Source organism: Momordica charantia (genome assembly GCF_013281855.1).
Source record: "Momordica charantia cultivar OHB3-1 chromosome 4 unlocalized genomic scaffold, Mcharantia_2.0 BLBB01000004.1, whole genome shotgun sequence".
Taxonomy (NCBI): domain Eukaryota; kingdom Viridiplantae; phylum Streptophyta; class Magnoliopsida; order Cucurbitales; family Cucurbitaceae; genus Momordica; species Momordica charantia.
Window position 1 is genome coordinate 1,530,646 of NW_028275162.1, and position 22,009 is coordinate 1,552,654.

Below are 22,009 nucleotides of genomic sequence, written 5' to 3' on the forward strand. Positions count from 1 at the left end.
CGAATATGAAGATAATAGAAGGAATCAGGATTAAAAAAAAATGAAGCTCAAGCAGTAGGTATTCATATTCTTCCTCGTTTCCCCTCAGTCGTTAGAATTAACCGTCCATTTTACATTTTCTGCGTCGCTCGTTTCAAAAAAAAGCACACACAACAGGAAGGAAATCATGCAGGGAAGCGATCCAAAGAAGAAGGAAAAAAAAAACATAAAACAACAAAATGAATCAGCGTCAAAGAGCATCGAAAGAAGCAAGAATGATAAAGCACAGAGCAGATATTTCACTCCGGACAAATCGTAGCAAAAACAAATAGCAATGTGCAGAAGAAGAAATCGAAAACGTGAATTCAAACGAGGAAACATGTTTTGGCAGACAAACGAAATAGAACAAACGGAAGTTAACGAGATGAAACAAACAAATAGAAGAGGTAACCATACCAAACGAAATGCAGAGCTACGAAGAAAGAAGAATCGCCAAGGAACACAATCAGAGTAAAAAAGAAGCAGCAACAATGTGAAAACGAGCAAAATGAGAACCAAATGTCGAATGAAAATACAAGTTCACCGAGTAGAAAACCAGGGGAATTGCCAAGGAACATAATCGAAGTAAATGAAACAGCGACAATATGAAACAAGCAAAAGAGAGAACCAAATATCGAACGGAATTACAAATTCACCAAGTAGAGAACCACAAGGTTCAGTATTACTTACGGAGTAGGTCGTGTTTCTAATCTATCTCATGGCAGTTTCTTGAGCTCACAATCTTCAACGAGAAGAGCAGAGAATGGATCTTCATATAGGTCCAATTTCAGATTAATTCGAAGGACCATGGAAATGAGTGCGAAAATGAAGATGAAATGCAGGTCCATACGTGTTCTCGGCGGGAAAGGAATATTTATACTCGAGTCGAGCCGCACGGACTATTGCGCTGATGAGAATGGTTAATAAAAAATTTGGAGCTTTTTTCATATACATCCCTATCTAGAATTAGGGATTTTTTTTTAAAATATTACTAATTTTAAAATATTATAACTTTCCATACCTATTCCAAAAATAATGCTTCAAAAATTCTTATATCACTAAATCATCTCTTAAAACCTAGTTCATTTCTATAAGAAAGGGTCGTGTTAAGAATTAGTGCAAACATGTGTAAATTTATTTTTTAACTAGTATTTTCACGTTTTTAAGAGTTATGCTTGAGAGTTAAAGTTAACTAAGTAGTGAATAAACTAAGAAGTGAATGAGCCAAAACGAGTATAGTTCAGCGGTAATTGACATATATCTTCAACTAATAAGTTGTGAGTTTGATCCTCTACCGTCACATGTTGTACTAAAAAAATATGAGTGAATATGTATCTTAAGAGAATTTGTAGGTTAGTGACTTAGTGGAGTTGTGATGTTGGATAAAGAAATTTTGAAGCGTAGGGATCTAAACAGTGGGTTAGTTGTCAGTTATTTTTTTTTTTTATAAATACTTGTAACAATTCTTAATTCAATAGTTATTATTAGAGTTTCTCTCTTACTTCTTTTGTTGTTCTCTCTCTTTTTCTTTTTTTGTTACACATCCTTACATGGCATGGTATGTCGCAAGCAGTCAAGTTACTTAAGTAAAAATCTCTCTTAAAAAGAAACACAAACCTAACATTTTTAATTTTTTAATTATATATCCAACTTTCTAACTAGAGATCCTAGAATCAATCACTAACATAGTAAAATACCTCATAATTATAACCATCGCTAATAATAATCAGTATAGTTAAATTTGTTTACTTGAAAGTTCAAATTTCAAAAAAGAAAATAATAATTGTATCAAAATTACCTACCTATTAATATTAAAAGGAAAAAAAAAGAAATTAAACATCTCTATTCATTAATCTGAGATTTTCTCTCTTTTAATGAGACCGAGGCGATGCTCTATTCAATTATGAAACTTCAATTCACACGTCTTCAATGTTGCACTTCAAATTTTTACCCTTTTTTGACCAATAATTCGTTGTTGCAACTCACTCCAAAGTAATTTCTTTCTTGTCATCCCACTTGTTTAACCTTTTGACTGCTTCTTCCACCTGCAATTTCACCCAAAACTGCTGTTATTTTTCCTTCCCCCCAGCCCTAATAGGATACATTATTTAAGTCTTTTTTTCCAAAGTGTAGAATACAATACTAATTGCAATATATATTTTTACATGGAGATAAATTGAGTTATTCAAATCAGATTGAAATTTTTAATTAGCACCTGCAAATTATCAATTTTAATTTGATATTTTTCTTACCTCTTTATGCCAATTCGTTCGAAATGTCACCCATACCAAAATGGCCGTCTGCATGAAAGTTCCACCTATCATCCCAATCCATATACCCTGCACATAAAATTACACCATACTAAATTGTAATTAAATTTCAAAATAAATACCAAACTATCACTAAATTCTAAATAATATCTTTAGCAAAATTGTAACAAGTTAATTATCAATTTCTATTTGAATTGAGTAATAATATTAAAAAATAGTGCATTCATGTTCTATAAATTCTAATTAATGACTAAAGCAATTTAAATTAGTTAAATAAGAGAAAAATCAACTTTTTATTATTCAACTTGACAAGTGAATCCATTTTTACTTTCGATTTTCAACTCTAGATGTAGACAAATGTTACCATTTTTATAGTTTATTAAACCACGTGAATAACATACAAAATCTTATTTATTTATTTTTAAAAGAAAGATAAAATTATGGCTCAATTGCATGAAATTGATGAGATTAAGAAAATTTATTCAATGGTCCGTTGTTAATTTGTTTAGGCTTGATTTTTGTTGAAATTAGTAAAGTTTAAAAAAAAAATTGAGTAAATATTATATGGAAGTCGTAAAAGTCACCCCACTTATTCAAATTTAATGAAATTAAACCTATAGAATAACAATTGAACTTAGCTTCGAATATAATACCTTGGCACCAAATTTGAAATAAAGGCCAAGGACGGCACCTAAGGGAACTCCAACCACATAATAGCAGCCGATGTTTACATAGGCCACGAAAGCTTGCCACCCGCACCCAACCGCCACACCTTCGTATTAACATATTTAATAAAGGAAAAAGAGAAATGAAATTCGAGTTTCATTTGATAATATTTTATTTTTTTATATTTTAAAAATCGAGTTGTAATATGTTGAATATTTTGATTTTTTTTTCAAATTTTATTTTTTTCAAATTTTATTTTTTTCAAATATATTTTTAAGAGACGTCAAAAACCATAAAAATTGAAGGAAAAAAATCCAATATTACAAAAAAATAAAATTAAAAACGAAATGTTTATTAAAGATAGAGTTCTGTGAGAAGTGTTGATATATGTTTTTGTTTAATTTATAGAGGTGTGAAATACCAGATAAGACAGGCTGGATCCCGTTGAGAAGGAGGGTAAGAGCAAGAAGAGGGCACAGATCCGACACGGCGGCGGCCACGTCGGCACCTTCTGTGAACGCGTAGCTGATGACGTTGCGGAGTGCCAATACAATTAAAGCGCAGATTGCAGAGATGATGAAGGCGATGACTGTCACCACCACCACAGAAAATGCCGCCGATTTGGGATGCCCGCTTCCCAGTTCGTTGCTCACTCTCACACTGCAAATGAAAAAAAAAAAAGAAAAAAAAAATTCAGAACTCGTTGGGTAATATTTATGTTCATTTTTAATAAAAAAATAAATTACATAATCCTAACTTCCATAAATTTAAAATGGTACAACATCCTTTTTATTTATGATTTATAACAAATTAGAAATGAAAAACTTGGTTTTTATTGTTTTCAAAATTTTTAAGAATATTTCTAAAAAAAATGAGAAACAATAAAAGATAAATATAGTTGTAAAATGTTTATATTTTTAAAAAAAATTAGAAATGAGAAACAATAGGTTATTTTTTCAACTATGCTATTGTTGCTTTTTCCTTTTCTCATTTGGCTGTTTTTATTATAAAATTATTTAATTTTAGATTGAATGCGTAAAAGAAAGTTTATTATAATAAATAATGTAATAATAATATTAAATAAAGTGTAAAAAAATTTATTTACTCTTCTCATTCTCATTCCGATTGATTTTCACTACGAATGATTTCCATTAGATTGAGAGTAAGTAAACGGGATCTTAAAGTTTAATTTCAAAATAATGATTTCACAATACATTTTCAAAATAATAAAAAAAAAGACTGTTTCATTAAACAAAAATAAAATGGAATAAATAACAAAAGGGGAAAAAGTTTCACACGCTAGCTGAGAGTAAAGGCCGTATTTACCTGGCGGCGGCGTTGAAGCCGACCGAGATCATGAAAACCCATCCAGATATGGTCGTGCTGCAAATCACCGCATGATTTAAGAAAATTAAATTAATAAATAAACCAAACATTTTCTTTCTTCAGATGTAAACCAAACTTCCATCCGACCAACAGGCAACAGCCACCGCACATGACTTGCCTATAATATTTAAATATTTACAAATTACCACCATTAAAAAAAGAAAAAGAGAGATAGCTAGATATTTATTTATTAATAAAAAAGAATTATTCTCTGTCTTCAATTTTTTAATAATAGTTTGTAGGAGATTATTACGGATGGATAAATACTTAAATATTATTCAGCTTTGTAGACATCAGCTACCTAATATTCTACTTACAATTGCAGAATACTAGTAAATGTTTTATAGGTTTTTAATAATAATGATAATAATGATAATAAGATTTTTGTCTCACCCCTTATCTGCTGTCTCTGTTTCTATCTGTCAAAAAGTTAGTGGGCTCATGCCCTCGGCTCTATAAATAGGGAAGTATAGTCTATTACATTTCCATCGAAAAAGCCAATTCAATTTGTCTATCTCACTCCAAAATGTCAATTCAAGAGAGTGAGTCATTAAATAATGGCTTCCACTTTTTTTTTTAATCACAAAATGACAATATATACATCAGGTCCCCAATCCCATCCCCGTCAGCCCCAGCCATTTTCCTCTTCCCATGAACTTTATAAATTAAATATTTTCCAAACTTAAAAGTATAAATTTGGTTTTAAATTTTCAAAACTATGATCATTTATTCTTTGCATTAAAAAAAACCAATTATGTCGCGAGTTTTTAAGTCATATCACTATTGCTTACGTGTGCATGTTTGCTACATTAATTAAAAATTAAATGACTTGACCTAACAATTAAAATGTTAGGTGGATAAACTTTCTCGTCCTAAAAAGTTTTACTACTTTTCTTCATTATTTATTGAACTATACACCTACGAATGATCTAAACAAATAAAATAGTATGTCAGTTTGTGAAATATTGATGGATAGGTACTACCATAGGATTACAAATTTATTTTTTCGAGTGGACAAACTAATGACGAAGCTAAAACTTTCTTAAAAAATTCACATAGTTTTTTCAACTTTAAACTCACCATTAATCTACCTATTCAAACTTTCAACACTTCAGTTACCATATCGCATCATATAATCTCTAATTAATCTAATGAAAGTAACATGTTTTTCTATTTTAAATTAGAGGCTAAATTTAAATTATGGATCAAGCAAGTTCACAGTTTAACTTAATTTTGTGAGATAAGATTCAGGGAATACTTACTTCTACTTACCACTACTAAAAAGTTTATAGAAAAATAAAGAAAAACTATAATAATTAGCTATCAATATTTGAATAATGATAGTTATAAATATATTTACTAATATGCAAGCAACTAAATTTTATCAAATTATTTATAAGAAGAAATTAGAAAAATACTTAACCTTACCAATAAGAACATATATGCTCCGTCATTGAAAAATTGACAGTTCATTACTTTTTTAAAAAAAGTTATTTGTTTTTGCATTTCTTTCACTTGAATGCATTCAACGATGATCAAAACCTATGTTGATAAAGGAGCTATGTATCTTTTAAGAAAATAATGGAAGGAAGAAAATACTTGACTCGATGAGAACCAAACTTTGTCCTCACCGTCATTGAAAAAATTGACTACTTTTTGCATTTCTCTCATAATTATCAAATATTGAATGATAACGAAGATAATATTGGTCCATACTAGCAAGGAGTCAAAAAAATTTCTTAACTTCTTCCCGGGACTACCTGTCTCATCCTCATTATTTTGACAATTAAAAGAGAAATGTAAAAGATTTGTTCCGGAAAGTAGCAAAGTATTTTGGAAAGAAACGTGAAGAGTTAGAAAAGTACCAAACAGAAAGGGAGTCGAGAGCGAGCTGAGGGTTGTCGAGCAAGCCAGCAAGCAAGACCAAAATTTGGAAATACCACGTCTCTAAGCACAGCATCACCGCCGACGCAATCGACAACTTGAGAAAACCCAGCAGCCCCGAAAACGCCTGCGGGCTGAACCCCGACCAAGTCTCCTTACACTTCTCGCTCTTAACTATGTACACAAATTGGCCCACCACGATTATCCACCACGACAGGCTCAGCACCAGCGACACGCCCAACAGCCCCAGCCCAGCCTTGTACGCCGCCACCCAACTCAGCACCAGGTGCACCACCAGCGTCCCCGCCGATATGTACGCGCTCGGAAACACTATGCTCTGCGCCTGCAGAAACTTCTGGATCGGGAAGTTCACCGCGTACCCGAAGATTTGCGGAATCAGACCGTACACGAAAACCGCCGCCGCTGCAGCGATGTCCGCCGGTTCCCCCAGAAGGATCAGGATTGGCTTGGAGAATATATAAATGATTGTTAAGAACACGCCCGTTATGCTTAGTAATATTGTCGATCTCTGTAAATAAACTCCAAGCATTTCGTACTTCTTGGCCCCGTGTGCTTGCCCGCATAGCGTCTCCACCGCGCTTCCCATCCCCAACTGTTCGACGAAATTTCAGAAAGAAAAAAAAAAAAAAACCCGTGTGCTAATTTGATTTAACAATATAAGATTATACATACCATGAGACCGTAGGCGAAGAGTTGAATGCCATTGTTGCCCAGGGATGCGGCGGCGAACTCGAGATTTCCGAGGTGGCCGGCGAAGATTTGGGTGGACATGGACATGAGATAATTGACCATGTACACGAAAACGGCCGGAGCTGCGAGGTAGAAGAGAAGCTTCATCTCGATCCAAGTGGCTCGACTGAAACGCTGGACGACAGGCAACTGAGTGTCGGACAGTATTTTTTCAAGCTCGTCGTTTACTTCATGCTTATTCGAAAACAGTGATTGAGACGACAACGATTCCGATGTCGGCTGCAGCAACGCTTGGTAAGCACCGTCTTGAAGATTAGATCCCATCTTCGGTCGTCCGACGAAGAAGTTTTTTTTTTTTTTTTTCCTCTCTTTTTTTTTTCCCTCTTCCTCACTCTGACAAATGAATTCTTTTTTTTCCCTTCTGCGGCGGGGGCCGCCTTGTAATTTCCCTCTCTCTGCGACACAGATTGCAGAGGCTGCAGCGAGAGGCTGGTTCGCGGCTTGGGTGAATTTCATCTTCGGGTCTTTAATAAATCAAAACTTGTGGGGTAATTTAATTGACATTGAAAAATCCATTCTACCATTATGTCATGGTTTGCGTTATAATTTTAAATTTTTTTAACAAATAACTGTCACAGAATTCAAAATAAATGATTGATATTTTGAACTTACTGTTTTAATCAATCTCGTATCAAAAGTTTGAAATTGTGTTGTGTTGTCGACTGAAACCTCAATCTCATTATTACGTCATTATTACTAAGTTGTAGTCGTAATTAATGAGTGTTCTCTTTTAACATGCAGTTAATTGGTATGTCCTTATTTGTTGACTGGTTGATGCTATGTATAAAGATTTAAAAAGATATTAAAAATTGGTAATTTAGGGATGGTCAGTAAGGTTTAACCAAACTTTACCAAATTGAGTCTAAAGCATAAACCCCAAATGTTATATCTTTGTTAGGGGTTAAAGACCTAGGGCGAGACGTAAGGTCTACCATGCATGTGTTAGGTAAATTGCAAATAACAAGTCTGTTAAGACATTTGGTCACAAGGGAGATCGGGTTCTCCCGATTTGGTCCTCAGCCACTCATTAGCACGGAACATTATAGGCCGACCCATCGCACCATGCCCGTGCAGACGATGCGATCACACTTGGCAAATCCATCAAGTACTCATAGCTTTTGCAAGTAGAGAGCCACTATGGATATGGACCGGGTCAACCCAATCAATAGTTCACCGTAAACACGCATCCGACTAGCTTTGTCAACGGTCCACCACGGAGCGCCTCGAAGCGGCATAACCAATCATCCCACCATGAGTGTGCCCAAATTAGCCCACTTCGGAAGAGCTGCCTCCAAAATACAAACTCCCCCTAAAATTACATGTGGCAAGTCACCTTGACAATCAGGTCAAAACTGGTACAACCAAGTAACCCATAGCCAGACAATTCTTTGAAATTGAAGCATAATCACATGCCAACATTAAATACTAGGAGGTGTAACCATTCAACGTACACGTAATCCCACACAATTTCCCACTATGTTTCTTCACTCTTACGAAACTTAAGCTTATTCCTTGACTTCATCATCGGAGTGTGGCAAGCAGATACTACATTGGTGTCTATTCTCTCTGTCTGTTAGTGTAGGTAGCCACGTACTCCAGATTCGCAAAGCTAAAATTTCACCCCTTATCTTGTTTACCATCTATCGAGTCAATTCTAAACCATCCGATTTAATTAGCCTCCAAATTTACCCCTCAACAATTTTTTTATAGGAATTGCTGATGTGTGACTTCATCAAACATATTGATAGAACTTGCTACAATAATATAGTCCACATAGTTGCAAAATGATGATGGATTTGGAAATATCGAAGAGGAGTCAAGGATGTGTGCCTCCCTGACAAGTCTTTCTTGTTTGAAAACAAAATCATGACCATTCCAAGACAAAATCAGAACGAATTTTTCTAGTTTCTAATACAAAACCCCAAGAATCAAATAAAATTTTTTGAATTTATAGGGAGCAAATTGAAATTAAATCTAAAGTTATAAAAACGATATAATTAAAAGTAGCAAAATCAAAATCAAACTCAAATTTAAATTTAAATATAATATACTAAAAAAGTCCACACTTAATATTAGAAAAGAATGTGCCATTGATTGAAAGTTGTATAATTTTTTTAATTATGTGGTGGCGGTAATCTTCAGTATACTGTGTCCAAATTGAACACGTCAGAGGAAAATCATCTAAATAAATGATGGAAAATCCACGCTGCCAGTGCCAATTAAAGAAGGCCGGAGTAATTTGAGGCGTTCATTGTCACATGCGATGAGTCCATGCAGAAAGATAATATTAACATGAATTTAATCTTTAAGAAAATATTTTTCTCTCTAGTCAAAATTTTAATGGTGGTGAATAAGGGAGGGACCTTGACTAATAAACATTTAAAATATTATATTAAATTAGTTTTAGAATGAAAAAGTAATGAATGTTAGTGGTTATTATTCTAATTTGTTCTCTTATACCTTTCCTATCATTCACCTACCAATAATTGCCCAATTACTATTTCCAAAATAATAATAATATCAGATTACCATTTTCTTCTCTTATTATGCTTTTTTTTCTCTCCTTTTATTTTCCTATTTCTCTCCTTTTATGTTAAATCAATTGAATAAAAAATGAAATTATAGATACTTAGATTCAAAGCTACGATATGATGTTAAATTATTTTTGTTAAAAAATTTAAAGTGATAAGTATGAATGTTATATTTTAAATACATTTTTAATCAGCAGCTGAAAAAAATTCCCTTCATCACTCACCCTCTTTTTCTATATGATGCTATTCTTCTTCCTAAAATTTATTTAAATATATATTACCACTATACCTTTTTTTCTCTTGCATACATTAATCTTCTTTCCAAACTTTTAATTTATATATTTTTCTAATGTAACAAATATGGAAGACATAGATTTGAACATCTAACCTAAAAAAAATTAGTTATAGATTATATTTACGGATGAAATATAGATTATATGTTGATTTCTAAATTATACGTGTCAGTTGGGTCTAATAATATAATTGTTTTAAAATTTTGTAAATCAAAATATAATTCAATTGATTAAAATATATATTATTAATAAAAAAATAGTAGATTCGAATTTTTCCATAGAATTGTGAGTCGATGGCTTGATGTGGAAGATGAAGATATGTCATGTGTCACTGCAACGGGCCAAAAACGACGATTCATCGGTTTCGAAACAGTTTCGGCGAATACAAATTATAAAGCTAAGCACATACGTCTGTTCAGTGTTGTATCAGAAAAGTCAAGCCGTCGCCCACCGTTGGGTCTCTCTCGTCACGTTGTCCACACACTATCAATATTTTTCTTCATTTTATTATCATATATTTTCCCTATTTTATTGCTTATTTGTAAAAAAAATAATAAGTTAAAAAAATTAAATCTAATGAATGAAGTTTTTGTTTGATAACTTGTTTGTTTTTAATTTTATATGTTTGTTTATTCACAATTTTTTTTATATTCTTGTTTTTTATTTTCTAATTTTTAAATTATGTTAGCTTCTTCATAATTTTTTTTATATATATTTGAAAAAAAAATTTGAAAAAAAAATGAACTAAAAAACAATAAATAAATTTTACAAACCTTTTTCTAATTTCAAAATTTTACTTAGATTTTGAAAATATTTTATTTTTAAAAAAGAGCTTTCTTGATTTTAAAAAACATAAAATAAGAAATAAAGTGGTCATCAAAGGTAACCTAAACTTTTGTTTTTATATCATTTTGATCCATGAACTATTAAAACGTTTATTTTATTATTAGACTTAAGAAAACAACAATTTCCGTGGTTGAATTTTCAAAATTTCTATTTTATTACACTCTTAACTTTATATATACACACACTATTCTAGTACCTAATATTCATCACTCGATATAATAAATTAATTAAAGTTGACATGATTAAAATGAGATTTAAAAACCTTAGACATGAGTGTGAAATTCTTAAATTTGTGAAAATCTTGATAAGAGTTTGAATATATATAGTGATCAGAATTAGTATGACACAACAAAAATGTGTGTCGTTCTTCTGTTTTTAAGAACATGCATGAAACACATGTTGGTCAAATTACTTTTATATTTTAAATTTTTGGGGCAAATATATATATATATATATATATATATATATATATATATATTTTACATAGCTTAAGGTAACAGATTTGGATAGGTTATAAGTCAACATTTCATTTAGTTGCTTTTTGGGGAAAATGTCTGAATTTTGCTTTTTCATAATCTTTGTTGATGTACGGCATGGGAGTGGTGAACTGTTCTTCCTTATAACTAAATCTAGCATTAGTACATTGGAGCTCGAAATTAATACTTAGGACATGTGTGATAGTAGAATTAGTGATTTCGAAAAAAATGATTTAAATAGAGTTGATTTTTTAAAATCCTCATCCATTTTAAATTTTGATAAAATTAATTTTTTAATTTGTCAAACAAATCTCGACAAATAATAAAAATGATTTTGGTCAGACAAAGGATTGCACTTGTCATCAAATCAGTGACGGTACTATGACAACGGAACTGAAAGCTGTCAAATGTCAGCATGTGTTGGGACCCATTTGGGCTCCTTCCATGCGGTCATGGGCCCGTCCTACCTTATTTTGGAGTGTCCAAGCTGGAGCCCAAGCACACATGTCGAATGATCCCGTAACGATCTTAACTAAAATTATTTTAAAACAAATCCTCAATTATTCTAACATCTAAAATTATGTGGGAAAGAGTAAAATAACGGTGGTTAAATTATCAATTTGGTTTTTATGACAGCTTTGTTACAGTTTTTGTTTGGTTTCTGCGATGTTAAAAGTTTTAATTTAACCTCTATTAGTTGAGTTAGTGTTAATTGATCCACATGATTTTAACAGTTTCAATTTAGTTCTTATGGTTCCGGATTAGTTTTAAATTTGATTCTTATAATTATTCAATTCTATACTTATAATTTAGTTTAAGATCACAAAATTGTTCAAAATACACTCCTTTATTCAATATACAAAATGTGTCGTATTCAATTTACGAGGTTTAGCGAAACCATAAAAACTAAACTTAAAATTTAGAAAAAAAAAATTAAAAAGTTTAAAATCGCGAGTAAATTAAAACTACTTGAAACTATATAGAGTAAATTAATAATTTAACTTTGTGCGCAATTTATAATTAGTATGTGTATGTTCACAAATGCAGACAAAGAACCCAAAACACATCTTATCAAAAAAGAACTTTTGCATTTTTTTACAAATATTAATAAATAAAAAATGAAAATATAGCAATATGATTATTATTAAAGAAAAGGCGATTTCCTTTCTTTCTTTATGATTAATTATTATAAATTTACAAATAGTACGTTCCTCTAAGAACAAAGAAAAAAAAAAAGGAAAAAGCCACTCTCCTTTGAAAAACAGCACACAAACAAACGCCTTTCTTCTTGCATTTTGATTTGCTTTTCTTCGTGGCAGACAACAATAAGGAGAAAAATAAGTGAGAGTTAAAAGAAATTTAAAAGAGGATCTTTATTGACAAGAAAGCGACTTTTTTTCTTGCTCTTTAATTATTTCCTTTCTTCTTCACATGACATGACTACAATTATTGGGAAATGATAAAATATCTCAAATTCTTTGATAACTTTCTAACATGATTAAGAGTATGTAGCAGTTTGTAGGTGAAGTTTAGATGATCTTTTATGAAGTATTTGGAACGATTTTTTAAAATAGATTTTAAATAAAATTACTTTTTATACCTAAGGCTTGAATTACTGATTTAGAAGAATTACTAATTTGGAACGTATTCAGGACATATTTGAGAATGATTTGACTAAACATCCAAACTATGTTTCACCATTATAAATTTAAATTAGGTTCTTCCATTGAACTGATTCAATGGTAGGAAATTATAAATAGCATATATGTAACTTTTAATCTTTTGAACTAATTTCTAAAAGAAGAAAATTAAATCTTTTCAATTCATTCTTTAATTATGAAAGAAGCAAATTTAATTAACCTTCTATCTCATTCATTCATTTATTAAAAAACGATGAGATAACAAAAGGTAACAATAATTTTTTCTGACTCAATATGAGCAAATCTCTAAATTTTTTAATGAGTTATATGTTGGTTTGTAAGAAGATTGCAAGCAAAGTTTCACATTGGTCAAGGAAGAGAGTAATTTATGGGGTATAAGAGAGACAATTATCTCATTGGTATGAGGTCTTTTTGGTCAAACCAAAAGCAAATCAGTGAACACTATACCTCAAGTATACAATATCGTACAATTGTGGAGATACTTGGGATACGAGAGTACCATTATCTTATCATTATACATCATCATTGAACAAACTTGTGTATCGAGAACGCTCATTATATATATGGCCAAGTTATTCGCATCACCAAAATGCTCGTTTCCTTGAGAGGTTATTGCATAAACTTGCTACTTCAATTCTTCAACTTTTATCGTTTGAAAGAGTCTTGTTCATGTGATCCCACTTGTTTAATCTTTTCATCGCTTCTTCCACCTGCAATTTCAATCAAAAATTTATTTTATTCTTATTTTTTTTAAATGGAAAGGTATTATATCAAGAGTTGAACACACTAAACAACGGAACAAAAAAGAACGGATAAAATCAATATTAGACTATCCATATCCCGACACTACACAATCTTACACCCAAGACATAGGCTATGAAACTCCAAAACTTAACATTCTCAGGTTTAAGACGTCGAACCCATACGACAAACGCTTTCTAAATTGTCAAATAAAATACAATAAAACCAACATTTAAGTTCCATAAAAATAACGCTACCTCTTTGTTCCAATCGGCACGAAACGTCACCCACACCAAAATGAACGTTTGCATGGCTGTACCACTAAGCATCCCCAACCATATGCCCTACATATACATCACACTCATTATATTAATAAATTACATTATTTTCTTCAGAATATAATCTATCAAATTCAAAAAGTTGAATAATGAAAATATTTTGTTATTTTTAGTTAGAAATTAAAAATAAAAAACCTTAGCTCCTAATTTAAAGTGGAAGCCGAGGAGGGCTCCCAAAGGCAGTCCGAGCACGTAATAGCAGCCCACGTTCACGTACGCAACAAAAGCTTGCCATCCGCACCCCACGGCCACGCCTTCATTTATTTATTTGATTAACACGTCATCAAATACACCGTACCATAAATGTTAAATATATAAATTTAGGAAAAAATACATTTTTTTGGTAATAAAAGAAAAGATGAATACCGGATAAAACAGGCTGAATTCCATTGAGGAGAAGAGTGAGAGCAAGAAAAGGACAGAGATCAGAGACGGCGGCGGCTTCGGTGAAGACATAGCTGATGACGTTGCGGAACGCGAGTACCGTTGAAGCGATAAATATGGATATCATGAACGAAATTACGGTCACCACCACCACCGAAAATGCTGCCGATTTTGGATGCCCAACTCCCAGCTCGTTTCCCACTCTCACACTGCATTCAAAAACACATATTTCAAATAAATGTTATGAAATAATTTTATTTTCAAGTAGAATATTAATATTGAGTCTTTCTAACTCCAAGTTAAATTATATAATTTATCCATGTCCTCGAAATATTGTGTCTACCCTAGTTACTTAAACTTTAATAAGTTTCGAATTTACATCTCTAAATATTAAGCTAGGTTTCCAATTTCTTTAAATTTAGATATGACATGATACGACAATGGGACATATTAAAAATAAATGAAGGGATTGATAAATTGAATTAGATTTAAAAATCATTTTAAACACGTATATCCTAATCTTTGTTTCTTTACCTGCCCAATTAATATCCCAAACACATATTCAATGGGTTGTCAAATCATGCTACTTATCATATGTATATGACCATAATAAAAATGAATGTATTTCATTAGTATTTTAATAATCTCCCAAACATGTTCAACTAATTGTCGGATCACGTCATTCCATCTATAATGGATAAATAAATAAATAAAAAGAGTGTTATGGTTATGGGAATGATAGCGTAGTGAGAATATGGGTAACCTTGCAGCTGCGTTGAAGCCCACAGAAATCATGAATGCCAGACCATTAATGGTGGTACTGCAAATAACCAAAAATTTTAGCAGGTCAGAATTTAAACCAATAAAATGAAGAAAAAGAATTTCACAGGAAAAGAAAAAAATTAATGGTGCTACTGCAAATAACCAAACATTATTCAATGAGGTGAGAATTTAAACCAATAAATGAAGAACCCAAAAAAAAAAAAAACAAGTTAATGGTAGTACTGCAAACAACCAAATATTGTACGAGGTGAGAATTTATAATAATTTCACAAGGAAAAAAAAAAGTTACTTTCTATAGGTATAATCCTTCAATTATTTCTATTTCTTTCTTCGTTTTTTTTTTTTTTGTTTGACCTCCATTCAATTGTAAACATTTAAGAGATGCAAATTAAAAAATAATTTTAAAAATTATAATTTTTCTATATAAAGTTTTAATGTTTCTTTCTCTTGGAGTTTAGCACTAATTAAACTAATTTAGCTATCCATAGGTCCAACATATAAAATTTTAAAATGTTCCTTTCTAGTATAATACAACAAATAAACAGATCTAATTTTCAAGTTCAATAAAATTAATTAATGCAAGCATATAAATTTTTTGATTTATGATTTTTTTTTAAGTTCTAACAATCTGCAGGAGCGGAAGATTGAACCATTGGAAGCTAGGGTAACAATCCACTGAAATATAAGACGAATTCATAATAAATGAAATTGTCCTATTCTTTTCTATTCTTGCCCAGTTTATGATATTAGAGAAATTATTTAAAATTGTATTGATTGAAGTTCAATTGAGGCCGATATTTGAACCTAACTCAATCGATCGACTAAAAAAATTGATCTGAGTCCCATGGCCCCACCCCACATAGTTGCATTAGAAAAAAAAAAGAAATAAATAGGACGACATTTATTTCTAGTCATCACAATTATTAACCTACCCCACTCCTTCACACATCAAATAAGTTTTTTTATGAAAAATATTTGGATTTCTTGATAATCCAATTATCTTTTTCATCATTAAATATTTAATCATTCAAAAAAATAAATAAATAACAGAGAAAAATAAGCATTTTATGGGGAGGACAAAGTTAGGTCGCATTTATAAGTAGCCAAAGTAATTTTAATTTCTTATTGTTATAAAAAAGACAAATTTCTTATTTTCCAAAACGAGAGCGCATCCCCCATTTCCACACCTTTTTCCCACAAATGGACAAAGATGTCTTGTCAGGTTCTGCTTATTTTAAAATTTAATTTAAATTGTTCAGCTGACCAGTAAAAACATCCCCTAAGGCTGAATTTTTTACTTTATAAACTTTCTCACTGGTTCTGATTTTTATATTTTGAAATACCATTCTTTCTAATTCTTCATCTTTATATTTAAACTATTGATTTTTATGGTTCAGTTTTTATATCAAAACAAACTATTATATTGCTCAACTTTAAGGCTAGAAATAGATTTTCTTTTCTCTTGAAAGTATAAAACTTAAAAGAAAAAAGAATTAATCTTATTTGGTACATGTCAATTACCACTGAGTCGTAATTTTAAAAATATTTATAAATATGTAATTTTTTTTTTAAGAAAATGAGCATATACAACTTTTTTATTAAACCATTATAAAAGGGTATTATTTTAGGAAAACTATAAATCATTTATTAGATTTGCTATATATTTCCATAAAAGAAATAATAAAGGCTAAAAGTATTAGAAACTTCTCCAAAGCATTTGAGCCCCCACCCGGATTCCAACCACCAAACAAAAACAAAAAATCATTTTTAACCAAAAAAAATCTTTACAATAGTATAATATTGTCCATTTTAGTCCTAAGTTTCACGACTTTGTTTTTGCTTTTACCAAAAAAATCTTGTACGAATGTATGTCTTATAATACCATGGATCACTATCTTTCCTAGTTAAACATGAAACTTTATTCGCACTCTTTTATGAAACCAACACTTTCCTAAATTGGAAAAAAAAGTCTAATAAATTGATACATATATATAGTATTTAGTAGATCTCTAAATTAATAAATCCCTAAAGTTTCAATTTTGTATCTAATATAAACAAAGAAAAAAAATTAATTTGACAGACACGGAAATTGGAAAAGCGAAATCATATTAGACACAAGTCTAATGACTGAGGAAGCATTAGTGATAACCTGAAAATACTTGACTCCTTAATAGTAGAGAGAAATCTTGTCCTTACTATCTTTACCTGACAACTAAGAGAAATAAATGTAAAAATAGATACTTTGTATAAAAATTTATATAAAAATTAATGAATTGTCAAATTTTCAACTATTTTACTAACTCTCAACCAACAAAGTATTTTTCTAATTTAAGATTCTGCTTTGCTAGACACTAACTTTGTAAAAAATAAATTTCTCAAAAAAGAAAAAACTTTGTTAAAAAGATTAACTTGTTTTTTACTAACTTTATAATTATTGTCTTTAATATTTTATCACATTACCAAAAGGAAGGGAAAAACTTGTAGAGAAAAGAAAATTTACCAGACAGAGAGGGAACTGAGAGCGAGCTCAGGGTTTTCGAGAAGGCCGGCGACGAGAACCAGAATCTGGAAATACCACGTCTCCAAACAAAGCATAATCGCCGACGCCGCCGACAGCCTAAAGAACTCCGGCAAGCCGGTGAATGCCTGAGCGCTGAACCCCCTCCACGTCGCCCTACACTTGTCGCTCTTCACTATATACACGAATTGCGCCGCCACGATTATCCACCACGACAGGCTCAGCACCGACGACGCTCCGATCAATCCCAGCCCCAATTTGTAGGCCGCCACCCAACTGAGCGCCAAGTGGACCACCAACGTCGCCGCCGATATGAACGCGCTCGGATACACGATGCTCTGCGCCTGGAGAAACTTCTGGATTGGGAAGTTCACGGCGTACGCGAAGATTTGGGGGATCAGACCGTACACGAAAACCGCGGCGGAGGAAGCGATTTTGGGGGATTCGCCGAGGAACAAAAGGATGGGCTCCGAGAAGATGTAGAGGAGGGTTAAGAGGAAGCCCACTAAGGTTAGTAAAATCGTTGATCTTTGTAAATAGATGCCCAGCATTTCGAATTTCTTGGCGCCGTATGCTTGCCCGCATAATGTCTCCACCGCGCTGCCCATGCCCAACTGGAAAAGAATATTAAATTCCAAGTTCTTTGAATCCCAGCTAAACCAAAAAAAAGTGAACCAGACTGATCATCGTTGAGCAAATATATTTGGGTGACGATGAAATCTTGTCCTTTATCACAATTAAATAATTGACAACTCAGTTAATTTTTATAAAAATGCTCCATTTTTGCATTCCAGGTTGTCAACAAAGCTTTTGTCTTCCAACCTCAAAAGACTTTGAAATTAATTTTCTACCCATTTCTATTCTTTTATTGGAACTAAAATTTGACAATCTCTAAAATTTTTCCCTCTAAGATCCAAATTTCTCAACTGAAAATAAGCTTCGATTTTATTTGGGTGAAGTCAGTTAATAATATAAAATGGTATTTCAAAAGCTGGAGCATAAATTTACTTAATGGATAGGTTGGTGTGAGATGAAACATAATATTTTGTTTTGCAGACGGGATAAAATTAAATGGTGTCAGTTATTGTGAGTTATTGAATAAATTATATTTATACCATGAGACCGTAAGCAAAAACTTGGATGCCACTGTTGCCGAGGGAAGCGGCGGCGAGCTCAAGGTTGCCGAGGTGGCCGGAGAAGATGCGGGTGGACATGGACATCATATTGTTGACCATGTACACGAACACCGCCGGAACTGCCAGGTGGGACAGAAGCTTCAGCTCGATCCACGTGGCCTTACCTATTCGGTCCACGTAAGCCAACTGGGTATCTGATAATATCATCTCCAGCGCCTCGCCGCTGGGGCTCGGCTCCTGCTTGTCGGAGGACGGCGGCGTTGGATGCAACAGTGACTCATGAATATCGTTGTGACTGTGAGTGTGAGCAGCAGATTCCATATTCTCTCTCTCAATCTCTATTGTCTTCGTCTTGACCTCTGCAGAAGCAAAAGAGAAGATGGTTGGAGCTTCATTTATCACCTCCCAATTATTAAATAAACGTGGATGTCGATGGTTGGTTCAGATTCCATCTCAAAATCAATTGACAACGAGGAGAGTAGTCCATGTATAAGATTCATTTCTTTTCAACGTGAGATGTTCCTCTTTCGTAAATAAATGAAAAATCTTTAGGTTTTTGGTCGAATGGCACGATTCGGGTGGTTGTTACAATTTTACTCCTAAATCTTTAATGGTAAAAATCAAAACTATTAAACATGGTAAAATAACACCATCTAGTATCTCAAATGCACTAAATATCTCTCCGTGTCTGCTTTAGACATAACTCTTTATTTTTTGTTCCTTATCTACCAATTACAGATCATTTTCTTTTCTAATCAAATAATGTAGAACTTTGTTTGTACACCTTACAAATCCAATAAAAGTTGACGTGGTTAGACCTTTCCATCGCACTCCAACATGGCCTCACTTCATCCGATCCGCACACCACATTTGTCGGAGAGTTGCACAGCTCGCAAAATTGCTTCATTTTTCCACCACCGTATATTTCCGACAACTCCATCTTCCGCGATTTATAACACACAGAAAAAGAAGAAAAAAAAAGGACAAAAAGAAAGAGTAAATTAAAGTGTTGGAACTTTGAAGGGAGCGGCCATTAATGAAGGTGGTCCATGGAAGAGAGAATTATTAATTTTTTTTTCTCTGTATTTGGACCGCGGTAAAGAAAGATGATGGGAAATTGGAAGGGGGAGAGAAGGGAATTTTTTGCCACAATCTGTACAAAATCGAATTCTATATGAGCGAATTCTGCGTTGTTTCTCAATTTTTATTTTTCTTCTTCTCTCGGTGGATTTAGAAGTTGAAAGTATTTCTTTTTAATTTAGGATTAAATTTTTACCATTAAAAATTTAGATGGTACAGTTGTACCGGAGTTGAGGGTGAGTTTTTCCATTTATTCATGAAAGTTTAAAGGTTTAATTTTTATAATTGAAAGTTTAGAGGTGCAACGTTGGAATTCTTAATATTTAACGTATATATAATAATAGAACAAACCAATAACTTAAATATAATAACGTTGAAAGTTGATAGATAAAAATAAAATTTAAACGAATAAATGAACTTTCAAGTTTTGCAATACATTCAATGATGAGATTCGTGAGCTCCTGTGTTATTGTAGCCCTTCAAATAATAATTTTTGGATAAATAAGTTAAGACTTGTGGGATTGACTGTCTTAGTAAAATCAATTTAAAATTACATTTTAGTGATGAGAATATATGCACGTAATAGAAAAATCCAAAAATTAACAGTAACTCACCCATTAAAGACAATGGTAAGCAATCCAAAAATCTAGGGAGGGAACTACGTTTAAGATTTAGGATTTAAGGATAGTGTCAAATTTTTTTAGATACTAAAGTGTGAACTTCAAAAGAAATGAGTACATACTAATTATTATTAAATTATGTTTGTATTAACCAATTTATTATATACACAGCTTCTACCATTGATTTGATTTGACGTATATGTAGTTATTTAATCTGTACTAAAGTAGTTAATTTAAACGGATCCTAAACTACAAATAGAATGGAAGCAAAATTGCTAACTTTTAAACAAAAAGGTAAATTTTAAATTGGGTTAATAATTGAGTAGTAAATTAGTGAAGAAATTTGTCACATCAGATGATGCATGTTACGGATAGGCCAAAAATGTCAAATTTATTTCTTTATCGTCATTAGGCTGTCAGGTTCAGGGGTCAGCCTTCGCAGTAGTTCGGATAAGTACCTACCCATAATTCATACATTTTCATAATTTAATTTAAGTAATTACATTTCATTCTACGTAGAAAAAAAAACTTCTATTTTTATGATAGGAATTTGTAGAAAATAACTGAAAAATTATAACAAAAAGTAATAAAATAAAAATATACACTACTTAATATAGAAAAAACTTCAAATCCGAGAAAAAACTAAAACTCACTGAGAAAAATCCTGTGAAGATTTGTTACCGTTAGATTGATTTCTATCTCAACTCCAATTACACAAAATATTATCGCAAATATCGTTCGGTTAACTAGAGTTGGTATACCGTGTTTAAATGTTTCAATTGGGATGAATAAAATCTAGACTCCTTTTATATTACTTGTTGCACCTTCCCTGTATTTTTAGTTAATTTAAAATATTAATTTTAATATTTTGTCAAAATTCAACCATATTACCGTACATGTAGAATAATATTTAACTCCTACCCTAATATTAAGAATTTCCATTTTATCATGGTTGAACTTTTTTAAAACATAAAAAAAAAAAAAATCTTATTTTTTCTATTCTTCCCTCTACTTGTCACAAAGACAACAGTGATTTGATAGGAGATTTTTTAATTTGGCACTAAGTATTGTTCTCAGATGTATTGATTAGTTACTCATATATCTGGTATATGATTTTCTACGTGACAACCTCTCAATTGGTTAAGACATTTACGTTTGACCAAAAAATATGAATTTGAATTTTCATTCCTACATATTGTACTAAAAAAAAAACTGTGTAATTTTTCACCTCATCTTTAATTATTTCAATTTTTTTCTCTCATGTATTAAATTTTCATCAATCAAATTCTTCAAAACTATAAACGTGGAACAAATAATGACGTGACCGCATTGATCATGGGCATATGTAAGTTAAGAACCTAGTTCCCCTAGCATTTAAAAATGGAATAAGAATCATGATTCAACTAAAAGTCCTTTCGGGAGAAAAAAATGTTGAAGAATACGATCTCACTTCTTGTTGGTTCTAATTCAGTGATGGAACACATCAAAATTAAATGGGTTCTTATTCTAACTAGACAAAATCAAATCGCATTCAAAAATGGAAGAAAAACGTGGAGGACATTTATTTCCATATCCAAAATTCTAGATCCTCTATTATGAAATATTTT

At 31.8% G+C, this 22,009-nt stretch overlaps 2 protein-coding genes and 1 long non-coding RNA gene across 3 annotated transcripts; 1 reads left to right on the forward strand and 2 right to left on the reverse strand.

Moving 5' to 3' along the window:
- Nucleotides 1-1,704: 1,704 nt before the first annotated feature.
- Nucleotides 1,705-7,473, reverse strand: LOC111007733 (protein DETOXIFICATION 40). The gene is made up of 7 exons (XM_088123145.1): nucleotides 6,918-7,473; nucleotides 6,206-6,837; nucleotides 4,281-4,337; nucleotides 3,376-3,614; nucleotides 2,942-3,060; nucleotides 2,271-2,357; nucleotides 1,705-2,063 (listed from the first exon to the last, which is right to left on the reverse strand). Exons 1-7 carry the CDS (start codon nucleotides 7,449-7,451, stop codon nucleotides 2,001-2,003), a joined length of 1,731 nt encoding a protein of 576 aa, XP_087979271.1. The 5' UTR covers nucleotides 7,452-7,473; the 3' UTR covers nucleotides 1,705-2,000.
- A 5,666-nt stretch (nucleotides 7,474-13,139) lies between these two features.
- Nucleotides 13,140-19,023, reverse strand: LOC111007800 (protein DETOXIFICATION 40). The gene is given in 8 exon segments (XM_022280294.2): nucleotides 13,140-13,457; nucleotides 13,459-13,512; nucleotides 13,801-13,887; nucleotides 14,017-14,135; nucleotides 14,248-14,474; nucleotides 15,029-15,085; nucleotides 17,549-18,180; nucleotides 18,682-19,023. Coding segments are annotated over 8 exon segments (1,548 nt in total). The 3' UTR covers nucleotides 13,140-13,427.
- On the forward strand, nucleotides 17,935-19,267 carry LOC148211627 (uncharacterized). Its single transcript, XR_015790150.1, has 2 exons — nucleotides 17,935-18,076; nucleotides 18,623-19,267. It is a non-coding gene; the product is annotated as an uncharacterized LOC148211627 (long non-coding RNA).
- The last annotated feature ends 2,742 nt before the right edge of the window (nucleotides 19,268-22,009 follow it).